Source organism: Macrosteles quadrilineatus, unplaced genomic scaffold (genome assembly GCF_028750875.1).
Source record: "Macrosteles quadrilineatus isolate MER2022 unplaced genomic scaffold, UCM_ALF_1.0 Scaffold_1__1_contigs__length_201487025, whole genome shotgun sequence".
Taxonomy (NCBI): Eukaryota; Metazoa; Arthropoda; class Insecta; order Hemiptera; family Cicadellidae; genus Macrosteles; species Macrosteles quadrilineatus.
In genome coordinates, this window is record NW_026542594.1 from 60024360 (window position 1) to 60037911 (window position 13552).

Below are 13552 nucleotides of genomic sequence, written 5' to 3' on the forward strand. Positions count from 1 at the left end.
GCTGAAATAAATTATAGTTCCCTAACCCCTTAATCCCCCCCCTTTACTGAAAAGTTAGAACATATTCTTAAATATCTTAGACTAAGGAAAACTTATCCATTCGGCGATTCCAGCCTATCCGCCGCACGACTCCGACACCCTCCCCGCGCTTCATATCCCCCCCCCCTAGTTATCCAGCGATCAGCTGATTTACCGTGACGCGTCTCCGCTGTGACGCGAGCATCACAACCTCCCCGACTTAAAAGAAAAAAAAAATTTTGTATGGTAGGAAGGTAAGGTTTTGGGTACAATCCCTGTGTTTGCGCGGGACTTGGGTACTTGTGACAGTGGTGGTGCCGCTTGATTTCGCGTTTCCCTTCGCGGCGCGTCACGGCGTGGCTCCCTGGTGCCCTGGGCAATCCAGTGGCAGGCCAGCGCGATGGTCACCACTGTATTTCTGAGGCTGAGGTGCTTTTCGCATGTTTGGTGTGTTGTTTCTTCCATATTAATTAACTATTAGTGCTTTGATAATGCGTGTCTGGTTGGTGGGAGAGAGAGAAAAAAATTATCTATCTTTAACTAAACTATTGAACTAGGGATGGACGAGATTGGATTTTTAGTTCGAGACGAGATTTTTTATTTCTCATAAAATTTCGAGACGAGATCGAGACGGGATTTCGCTTCTCATATACAACGGGAAATGCACGTTCGGAATTTTTACCTGATTTTGTAACATTGTTAGATGACTGTTTAAATACAAAAATAATGATAATAGGCAAGAATATTTACAATCTTTTATTAAAAAACATCAGCATAACATTTTTTTATTAATCACGCCTAACTTATTAAAAATGCCTACGATTAGGAAACATAGTGATATCAGTTAGGATAGAGTTCAACTTATCCTAAAATAAAATAAATCATAAAATAATATATTAATTTTTATAAAATAGTTACTTGTTTTGACTTTTTTATAGTAATAAAACATTCCTCACACTGCTAACACTTAGCAAAACTTCTCAAATGTTATTAAAATAATTAAAGTAATATTTACATTTATTTGAAGAATTAATTAAATAAGAACGCCTTCGCAAAGGAAACGCAACTACAACACGCTCCTGTATTGCGGGTATTGCATTGACTTTCTGCAGGCGTTTTTAATTTTTTTTTTTTAATTTTTTTTTTAATTCTCGTCTTGATAAAAATCTCGGCCAAAATTTAAAATTTCCCGAAATTTTGAGACTTGACCATCCCTATATTGAACTATTAATTGATCTGTTTTTTGTAGAATTTGCTTGAACTTGTTGATGGCCCTAACTTACACTAATTAAAACTAAGCTAAAGGTTTGGCGGGAGTATATCGGTAATATTTTTATTTATTTTTTTTTGTGTTTTTATTTATTTATTTTTTGTGCTGCTTCCATCTGATTTAGTATATTGTTGATCTTCTGCTGTGCCTGAAGTTGCAATTTGACGATCTTGCCATGACATTTGTTATTATATATTCCTTTTAGATGAAGTGTCCTTACTATATTCGGGGCTGATAATGAAGCTTTCCAATAAGAAGTTCTTCTTGGAGATCTGTTTGAAGTGAATTGATGCTATTGAGATGTATGGATGGTCAATGTAGATGTTGTACATTGTGGATGTGTGGCTATTGAAGAAGTGATGATCTTGGTGATGGTGATTCAATAATGCTGCGATGATTTCTATTAGTTGTATTGATGATGATGTTCTGATCAGATGTTGAGATTACTCAGTCGTATGACGAAGGTCTTCAGCTTCATTACTGTAGATGTTGATGACGAATGCAGTATTTTTTCATTTTGTTCAACTTGTTTCAATTGTGTTGTCTAATCTTGAATAATCATTTTATGTTGGTAGAGGTAAGGTTTGTAGAGAATTGTCATTTTTCTTCCTCTATATGTAGATTAGATTTCATTCTGTCGTTTATATATATATATATATATACAGGGTGCGGCAAAAGTCAGTATACCGAAAAAGCAGTTAAACTGTAGCTAGCATTAAACATAACTAATTTTAATGTACCTGTTAGAGAAGCTGCTCAAAGTGACCACCATCATTGTCTATACACTTGTAGCACCTTTTCAACACTGACTTACAGATTTTGTTGCATAGTTGTGGTGTGAATAAAACATAAAAATGTTTTGTTATTAATTCTTTTAAATGTTCTAAACTTTGAGGTTTCTCCGAAAACACGTGTTCTTTTAACAAACCCCACATACTGAAATCGCACGGAGTTAGGTCTGGGGACCTAGCAGGCCACTCAATAGTTCCTCTATGTCCTATCCATTCATCGAAGTTATCATTTAAAAATGCTCAAACATTTAGGCCATAGTGTGGAGGTGCTCCGTCTTGCTGCCAAATAATCGAACGACGACGCAACTGTTCAAAAGTGGGACTGTTTTCCAACTCTAAGAACACATCTAACATCCGTATAATCACGATCTAATTTCCACAAATTTTTCAAAAGAAAAACTCGTTGCTCTAAAGTTAGTTTACGATTCATGATTAAAAACACCAATAATACAATAACAATAACCAATAACCAGTTAATAATACAAGCACTACACTCACCAACTTAACTTCACTGTCACTAGTGGCATACCAACAAAACAAACATTCATCGATAAAGAATAAACAAAGACAAAATCAACCACGACTAGACATCAGATTAGATAAGGAATAACACTGAGATAATAATAGCGCGAGAGATAAACAATGACGCTCACCGGCCTGCAGCGGTATACTGACTTTTGCCGCACCCGGTATATATATATATTTCTTCTTTTTTTTATTACCGATATATGCCCTAATAATTCGGAAATAAAATTTTCGTGGACTACCCTTAAACTACCTAGCTTTAAACTGTGAATTGATGAATGAGAAAATTTATGAAAATTTACTAAAATTGAAAATTGAAATGCACTTGTAATATGTAATTGAAATATGGATGGAAAAATACTAACTTATGAACTAAAACTAACTTAATGACTGCTTGGCTTACAATCTAAGGAGTTGTTTTGATTTGTTTGACACACTTTATCAAGCTTGTATTTATTCAACACTTTTTTTGTGGATAGCCAGAAAAAAGGCATTAGTAAATTGTTTATCTTTTCTTGTTATGAGTAAATACATGTGCTTGCTTACCGAGAGCGTCTGGAATACTGTTCATCTGAGACTTGTTAATGGGTTGTCTCGTTGGCGATTCCACATTCAAAGTTCTGAAAAAAGGTAATTCATAGTTTCACTAAACAGAATTATACGCCTTAGTCTCCATAAGTTAGGCATTTAGCTCATGTTCTTGAATAGTCATGTTTCTTCTTAGATACGATTGTAATGTTTCATTTCACTTAATCCATTATTTATCATTTCCTTGTTAAAAAACCTTAGTTTAATACTGTGTTGTCCTAAATTGTTAGGAATGAGTCATTTAATAGCATAAAATAATTATATTTAACTTCTTATTCAGCTTACACATTTAAAATTGTATTATTCCATATTAATATTAATTAAGTTTATAACTATTATTTGTAAAAGAGTTAGAAGCAATTAAATTTAACTTCATATAATATCATTCAAAATCCAAATGCAATGATTGTGTGAACTATTTACCTGGCCACCATATGTGCAAGTGAAATTGAAGCTTTTTGAATATTACCATTGTTGGATAAACACTCTCAGGCCGTCGACACACGGGAAGACTGTTTTCCAACTGAAATCGGCAACTAGTTGGACAAACTAGTCGCCAGCGTCTCGACCAATGTAGTTAGGTGGGACAGTACACACGGTGCGACTGCGATGCGACCAGTTGAGGACCAGTCGGCGATCAGTCATTAAGCAACCGGACCTGCCGGTTGCTAGGTGATTTCAGTCGCCTGGTTTGAACAACTTTTCGCATATTTGTATTGCGCTTTTCAAGGATCGGGCATACCAACTGCGATAACTCTTCGTAAGTACTTTTTGACATCCTAGACTGAAATTTTGCGTCTGTTTTTTTAATGCAGCGGCAGCTACAAAGAGCCTACATTTAATATTTGTTTTAACATAAGGATTACCGTACCCCAATACCTTCTACGTTCTTGATTGTCTATAAAACACCAGGGCTTCACTACCACTCATTTCAAACACCATACACAGTACACAGTATCGTTATAACAAAATTAGAACTCATTTACTATCTCAACTCAACTGCAGTCGCACCCGTGTGCGGATTTAACCAACGCAACTGCAATCGTAATCATGTCACAAAAAAGTTGGTTCAACTTTAGTTGGGTTTCAGTCTTCCCGTGTGTCGACCGCCTTAGTGATCAGTTTTGGTAAAGCAGGGTGTCTACCAGATTTCTCAAATGGAATTCCCGACTTTTTCCCGACTTTTCATTACCATTCTTATATAAATCCCGACCAAAAACTCGGTCCATTCTCCATGTTACTACACCTTTTTCTGTCTCGCGGTCACGGTACCTTCGTCAACATATGTTGTCACTTACGACCCAGCGAAATCACTGACGATCGAAACGTATCACATGCCAAGAAAATCCCGTATTAAATGTAGGGATGTGTGAAGCAGCAAAACATTTCAACTCAAAGCAACGATTCGATTTGAAAAAATGTTGATGTAACTCGATTCGAAGCAACATGGAATTTTTCTATTCATACTTCTCAGTGGAGTGAAATATCTGTTTTCAATCATACATTAGAAGAACCAGTATTTCTGGAAATATCAGTGAGCTTCTTGCCTATTCCATAATTTTTACTTGCAGCATCATGTTGTTAAGTATACCTATTAGTAGAACTTATTAAGTACTTATTAGTAGTACCTATTTTATTTTATTCATTTTATAAATAAAGATATGTTTGGGTGTAAACAAATAAAAACCTTTGTAAGATTTATATACTGAATCTTTCAATTGGTTTACATTGATAAAATAAGAGGATAGAATCAGAACTACAAGGTATACATAACTTCTTGTATGGCGAAGCAATGTCTCAGTGTATGCCATGTACTTGGATGGCAATAACCTGTATGGTCAAGCAATGTCTCAGTGTATGCCATGTACTTGGATGGCAATAACCTGTATGGCTAAACAATGTCTCAGTGTATGCCATGTACTTGGATGGCAATAACCTGTATGGCTAAGCAATGTCTCAGTGTATGCCATGTACTTGGATGGCAATAACCTGTAAGGCCAAGCAATGTCTCAGTGTATGCCATGTACTTGGATGGTAATAACCTGTAAGGCCAAGCAATGTCTCAGTGTATGCCATGTACTTGGATGGTAATAACTTGTATGGCTAAGCAATGTCTCAGTGTATGCCATGTACTTGGATGGCAATAACCTGTAAGGCCAAGCAATGTCTCAGTGTATGCCATGTACTTGGATGGCAATAACCTGTAAGGCCAAGCAATGTCTCAGTGTATGCCATGTACTTGGATGGTAATAACCTGTAAGGCCAAGCAATGTCTCAGTGTATGCCATGTACTTGGATGGTAATAACTTGTATGGTCAAGCAATGTCTCAGTGTATGCCATGTACTTGGATGGCAATAACCTGTATGGCTAAACAATGTCTCAGTGTATGCCATGTACTTGGATGGCAATAACCTGTATGGCTAAGCAATGTCTCAGTGTATGCCATGTACTTGGATGGCAATAACCTGTATGGCTAAGCAATGTCTCAGTGTATGCCATGTACTTGGATGGCAATAACCTGTATGGCTAAGCAATGTCTCAGTGTATGCCATGTACTTGGATGGTAATAACTTGTATGGCTAAGCAATGTCTCAGTGTATGCCATGTACTTGGATGGTAATAACTTGTATGGCTAAGCAATGTCTCAGTGTATGCCATGTACTTGGATGGTAATAACTTGTATGGCTAAGCAATGTCTCAGTGTATGCCATGTACTTGGATGGCAATAACCTGTATGGCTAAGCAATGTCTCAGTGTATGCCATGTACTTGGATGGTAATAACTTGTATGGCTAAGCAATGTCTCAGTGAATAACTTATATAATTAATGTCAATCATTTGAATAATGGTCAATAAGTTATATGGATACTGATAGTCAAAGTCACATTATCAATGTAACAGTCAACTACGTATATGGATACTGATTCAATACCGTATATAGATACTGATTCCATAACGTATGGATGCTGATTCAAAAACGTATATTATGGACACTGAATGCCCATGATTCAAATCGTTATTTTGATCATCACTGAATCGAATTGGAATTCCGATGCATTTTCGTTTCATCCCCCACCCCTCACATATAATCCCGTCCCAATGATCAGGAATATAAGATCCAGAACATTTTTTTAAAGTTTTGGGACCCGTTCATCCCTAATTTTGAAAAGTTAGATTATTCCCGACTTTCGGCCGAAATTCATGACTTTTTCACGACTTTTCCCGACCTTTCAAAATCCCCGACTTTTTCCCGAATTTCCCGGAATTCCCGACTGGTAGACACCCTGTAAAGGAGAAGATCAGTCCAAAAAAATCTTATCTTACTTATATTATAAATCTTACTAATAGTATAAATGTGAAAGTTTGTGTATTTGTTTGTTTGTTTGTTTGAAGTTCAATCACGCATAAACCACTGGACGGATTGGGCTGAAATTTTGCATGATTATAGCTCACATTCCCGATTAACATATAGGCATATTCTTATCTCAAAAATCCTTTTGGGCTCCACCCCAGCTGGCTCTGTTCTTCTCCATGTTAACCTTATGAGTATTCATATTTAAAGGGAATAAAATAATTTAGTCAGCTGTTTTGACTTAAAAAGTTGGTTCCATGGTATGCAAAAGCATTAAAAGTTATAATATTTACCAACAGGGTGCAGCACTATTACTTTTTTTGCATTTATGAAAACAGCTAATTTGAACTAAGCAACAACAAAAAACTATAACATGCAATGTGAACTGTCAAAGCAGTTACTGTTATGTTTTTAATTTCATGAATCATTTGTGATATTTTGCGAATCTTTAACAATGTATTTTTCTCTATTGTTTAGGTGAAATGGTAGAATATTATGGCTATGGTAGATGGTAAATTAGCTATAGTATACCGTAAATTTAAAGAAGCAAATTTTATCAAATCGTGTCCTCCCCCATTGCAAACACAAAGCTTGAGTATGACTTCAATAAGCGTTTTATACTTATACGCCAATCCCGTACGAAGGACGGGTACTCTGCTAGTATTTTAATATTTTAAAATTATTTAAATTGGAAGAGACATCTACATTTTATATTAGACTTCTATCCATCCAAAAAAACTTTTCATATAAAGAAGAAAATTATTATTTAAAACATCAATAATTGTGAAGGGCATTTTTGGCACATTCCCATAGGTCTACTATCAAACCGGGATTAAGCATTATGAAGAATCTTGTTCATAAGCTTTTGTATAGACTGTCAAACTACTTTTAAATTAATTTGTGATTTCCTTTTAATTAAAACAAGTTTCAAATTCCAAATTTAACTAACGTGTTCAGTAAATTATAATTTTCAAAAACAAAACCATAATTAGGCCTAGTACCAATTAATCAAATTTAACATATCCCAGCACGAAACTGCACCTGAGGGGAGTATTGCACAAGATCCAAAATCGGAAGATCCAAAGTTTATATTGCCGATCAGAAGATCCAAAAGTTATACAAATCGGAAGATCCAAAATCGGAAAATCCAACGTTTATATTGCAGATCGGAAGATCCAAAGATCGGTAGATCTAAAAGTACAGTCATAACCAGAAGTACAATTTTACATTATGAAGTAAACTTATGAAATAGACTGTCCGTTTCACTTTGGATCTTTCTATCGTAGTTGGGTCAGAAGATCCAAAATGCATGTGTCAGATCGGATTATCCAAAAGATGAGTTATTGTGTCTCTCATATTGAAGGCGTTTAAATACACCCCGTCATCAGCCTCGTGCCTTCTTATTTTGTTGTTTTCTTGTGTGATGTTTTTAATTAATTATTACTTTCTCCCCCTGTATGTGTACTTGAACGCCTCAAGCAATATGGAACATTCAATGTAGGCCTAGATGTACAAATGCTTATACAGGGTGGCGCAGATGGATCGGGTGGTTTTAAAATACTTGTCAAACTGTCTATTTTAAAGGTATTGGATTGAAATAAAGTGCAAAACGTGTAGTTACAATGGAAGTTTATTGACAAAAAATTGGTAAGTTAATTTTTAAAAATTACATCCATCAAATGCCTTCCTTCTCGAGCGACGCATTCTTGGAGTCGGTCCTTGAGGTTCCGCATTGCTCGCTCAATCACATCACCAGGAATTGATGTGATTTTGTTGTGAATTGCAGCCTTCAAATCCTGAATGGACCGGGGTTTGTTCATGTAGACCCTTGCTTCAGGAGTTGAAGGCTGCAATTCACAACGAAATCACATCCATTCCTGGTGATGTGCTCGATCGAGCAATGTGGAACCTCAAGGACCGACTCCAAGAATGCGTCGCTCGAGAAGGAAGGCATATGATGGATGTAATTTTTAAAAATTAACTTACAAATTTTTTGTCAATAAACTTCCATTGTAACTGCACGTTTTGCACTTTATTTCAATCCAATACCTTTAAAATAGACAGTTTGACAAGTATTTTAAAACCACCCGATCCATCTGCGCCACCCTGTACAAACAAAAAACTCAGTGAAAATATTAGGCCTACCTAAACTGGAGTTTGTTGTTTCAATTCAATTTAATACAATATGTTAAAATCTATATATGTCTTCTTGGAGTATCTTATTTTCCTTATAGGCTAACCTAATCTATGTAACCTTAATCAATAGCAATGCAGTTATCTTATTGAATAAATATTAAATAAAAATAACATGCTCCTTTATCTATAGGGATAGCGAGAAGCACACATATATCCTATATATTAAAACAAAACAGGGTTTTTTTTTATTTCACGATTCTAAATCAACCAATTGACGGATTTTTATGATTTTTGTGTTGAAAGAAAGATAATTTTGAGAACTAGGGAATGACAAAGCCATAATTTTAGTTTAGGGTTTCAGTTTTTTAGAAATTAAGTTTTAATTTTCAAAAAGTCTAGCAGCCGACAGACGAGTTAAAGTTGTTTTAGTGGTGGTTTAACTAACAGCTGGTTTCTAACTGTCATTGAAATGTTTATGTTACAAATTGTTTGTATACAAAAATATTGATCGTCAGAGTTTGCCTACACACTATTTTACTTTAAAATGTAGTTTATTTTCTACCGTAAAAGATCTATGTTATCAGGAGATTGTGTAATTTTGAACTTAACATTTTAAACGTATAATCAAGTTTTGTCATAAATGCAATCCGTCTAAGTATAAGTGCTTAATCCTTTAAGATATAAGTGGTTTACGTGTTGATACATCTTTTTCTATATAATATAAGTATGACTGCATACAGAACACATTTTATTCGTAGGTAATGTAAATGTTAACCGGTGTAGTAGGTCTCCAGAAAACTGACCAGTAAGCTGCAGGGTGTCAGTAGAAACCAAAATCGATTCATACCATATCATAACTATCCCAGTAGTACTGTATGATTCAGAAACTTGATAAAGGGGTACATTACAAGTAGACCAAAAGGCTCCGATCTCGGATGGGCTGGGCAGGCTTTGCATGGTGGAGAAAAGATACTTCAATTTTTAAAAGTGTATTCCAAGGAGTACTACAAGGTAGACGACCACTTGGAAGACCAAGTAATGAAAGACATCTTCAGACTGGTATGTTCCTGTCTTCCTGTCATCCAGAAATGGCAGGAGATAGAAGAGAATGGGGGGCCAGTATCATTTTAGAGGTTTCAGTGGCCAAGGTGGTAAAATAAGTGATAGTAGGCCTATGCAGTGGAAGGTGGTATGTAGCTACTGTACTCAAAGCCAGTGTGTGTGAATCGGCCACCAAGTTGTAAGTAAACTAGCTGTTCTGAATCATATTCAGTTTTAATTGACTAATCGATTCCCGTACGTAGGACGGGCCAACAGCTTGTGTGTTATTAAATGAATTTATAACAGGTATCGGTATCGAGTGTGGAATAGAGAATCAAAACCAAAGTTCTGGAATCGGAATCGACCAATTCTGGAATCGGCCCATCAATGATTTTATAGCTTGGTGTACAATGCAGTTGTCTGCTTGTAATATTGAGCGGAGCTAGATTAATCCAATACTTTTCTAAAGTCAATGCTACATCTGTTTCTCATATGAAATATATACTTGCAGTACCGTATCCAAAGTTTAAAGTCTGGTTCTCGTAAATTAATTGTATACTTGCAGGAACCAAAGTCTATGTTTCATCTTGTTCTCATAAATTAAATGTTTACTTGCAGTATCCAATGTCAATGATATATTTGGTTCGCATAAAAAGAATACCTATTTGCAGGATCTAAAGTCAATGGTACGTCTGGTCCACTTAAATGGAATGTCTATTTACAGGTTCGAAAGTTAATGGTACGCCTGGCTCACTTAAATGGAATGTCTATTTAAAGGTTCTAAAGTCAATGGTATGTCTGGTTCACGTAAACGAATTGTTTACTTGCAGTATCCAAAAATAATGGTACATTTGGTTCGCGTAAATGAATTGTCTACTTGCAGTACCCAAAGTCAATCGTCCATTTGGTTCACATAAATAAGATGCCTATTTGCAGTATCCAAATTCAATTGTGTGCTTACTACTGGTTCACTTAAATGGAATGTTTATTTGCAGTATTCAAAGTCAATGATACGTCGGATTCACGTAAACAAAATGTTTACTTTCAGTATCCAAACTCGTGGCACATTTGGTTTAAGTAAATCAATTGTTTACTTGCAGTATCCAAACTAAATGGTATATTTGGTTCACGTAAATTGCCGTAATTGTCTACCTGCATCTTAAGTCAATGGTTCATTTTATTCATATACATGGAGTGTATATTTACAGTATCCAAACCCAATGGTATCTTTGGTTCAGATTAATAGAATTCTTATTTGCAGTACCTATTCAAAGTCTGCATTGATGGTACGTCTAGTTCACGTACCTCAGCAGTATCCAAACTCAATGGTAGGCCTATATTTTATTCACATAAATGGAATGGCTATTTGGAGTATTTAAAGTCAATGATGCAACAGTATTCAGGTGATCCTAACAGGGACGTATTTAAGTATCTTGTAACGCTCTGAAAATCAGTAAAGCCTACTTACAGACTAGCGGACTGACCACCCGCTAAATATTCCATCTCAGTCTTTAAGCGCGCATCGACTGCCTGACCGCATTCTGAATTTTATTTCGTCACTGTAAAATATTTTATATAGTACGCCTCTACCACTTCATGATCTTCGCTCCAACGGTTGCTACATCCCATCTTCACTCAATCTATAAAGTTGTAAACCTCTAATTGGTGGTTTGGACTCAAGAATGAGACTAGATGGATTGGTGAATTGAAACCGACGCTTTCTCCTTCTTCTTCTCCTCTAGCCATGATTTTGTGACGAAGACGAAAACAATTAGAAGAATATTTTGATCCGTCAAATTTAGTGATGGGCGGATCCAAGAAAATGTCGGTACCGGATCCGGATCCGAAGATCCACAGATACACACTGGCATAAGGGCGGGTTAAAAAAATGTAATTAACAGAATGCCAATTTAAATCATCTATAATATTAAAACGAAACAGTGTTTTTTTATTTCACGATTCTGAATCAACCACTCGACGGATTTTCATGATTTTTGAGTTGAAAGAAAGATCATTCTGAGAACTAGGGAATGTCGAAGCCATAAATTTAGTTTAGGGTCCCAGTTTTTTAGAAATTAAGTTTTAATTTTTAAAAAGTCTAGCAGCCGACGCTAAGATTCTAAACTAGCTTTTGGCATAAAATAATTTGCTTAACATAACAGCTGTAAACATTCAGCTTTTGTGTCACAAATTCAGCATTTGGATAAAAATGTAAAGACATACTTAGGGTTGACTTATTTATACTATGTGTAATGCTAATCATTGATACGTTCAATTCTTCTGTAAGAGGATGACAGATTAATTAAATTATACATAGTAAAATACTAGGATGTTTAAATTATTTTTTAAGCAATCTTTGTAATCTTCGATTTGTTTTGGAGCAATATAATTTGTTTTAACTAATAGCTGGTTAAATATAAACTATGGAACTATTAGGTTATTTTATTTACTCTTATTTTGTCATTGATTATAGGAAATAAGTAAGATTATTAGAGATAATTAGACCACAGTTTAAAATAGTTTAGACCAAAATTAATTAAACCACAGTACAAATCGAGGCTCTGTACGAGTCTTAATAAAAAAGGATAAATGCAAATTATTTTACCACTCCACTTTTCAAGGAAAGAATAGAAAAATAACAATGTTTACATGTTTTAATTCTTCGTGGTAGCTTTTTGTTTACAATTAATGTCTGTCTGCTTTAACTTTGTTTAGATTAGGCCCGGAAATATTAATGTCATAAAAAGATCAAGAATAATCAGGAATCCCGATTTTAAATTACCACCACAACCTCAGCCGGGTTTTATACAAATATAAACAGATGGATTATAAAAGATGGATGACATAGATTGAACACAACGTCAACATTGACCTAGGATACTGCAATTAGACAAACCATCCTTTTATGAAATCGTGTTCAGTTGTGGTTACGTTTGGGGGTGCCTATATCAGCGCCCCCAAACGTGAAAATATCACTTTTATTTCAACTATGAATATATTGTAGTTTAAATTAACTAATATGGGAAATTACGATGTACATTTATTCAATGAGGGTGGGTAATTATCAAGGATAGAACTGATAACGGCATGGATAATAAACATTGACAATTACGTCATTAGCTTTACTAGCGTGTTTACTTTATATATTACTGCTACATGTGACCAGTTCTTTTTTTCAAATGAATGTTATTTGAACCAAACAGCTGTTTCAAAACAAACTGTTATTATTTTACTTTTCTTTGTTTACACTTATTTATTTATCAATTAATGCAGTGAAGGATAGGTGTGACGATTAGTTTTGATGTTAGGACACCAAAGTTAAATTATGTGTACTGTGAATTTTATTGGATATTATCGTTTTATTTTAGGTCGTTTCTATTCAGACCTACTGGAAATTGTGTATAGTAGTTGTATTGTGGCGATAATAATCATGGAAGAGGCAGGTATGCTATGGAAGGGGGTGTCGTTGACTAGGTCTATACACTTCTCAATTGACTATTACCATTCTATTACCATAGATTAAACATACTCCCCCTATTACTCTCTCTACTGGAGGCTACTTATAATCAGTGTGCGTCTGTGCGAATCGGCTGCAAATCTCACTTCAACGCTTTTCACATCGTAAAAATTGCAGAATTGCTGTTTTATTGTAAAATTATCGGATTTAAAATGCATATCGTATAGGCCTATGATATAATAAAAACATATTTGGTCACACAACATTTGTTTACAAGATGATTTTCCACATTAAAAACAGCAAGAAACTTTGTCTTTATATGTGTAAACTACTTGATCTGAATTGTACACGGTTTTAACTGACTACTGAATTCC

At 35.1% G+C, this 13552-nt stretch overlaps 1 protein-coding gene across 3 annotated transcripts in view; it reads right to left on the reverse strand.

Moving 5' to 3' along the window:
• The window catches only part of LOC128983232 (repetitive organellar protein-like), a 133463-nt gene that overhangs the window by 78195 nt on the left and 41716 nt on the right, over nt 1-13552 (reverse strand). For 2 of the 3 annotated variants that reach the window (XM_054402458.1, XM_054402459.1), the window contains one exon: nt 3151-3224. The exons of the other annotated variant lie outside the window; for it this stretch is intronic. In XM_054402458.1, coding sequence (XP_054258433.1) covers nt 3151-3224 — 74 coding nt within the window. The remainder of the gene's footprint in view (nt 1-3150; nt 3225-13552) is intronic. 3 annotated transcript variants of the gene reach the window in all.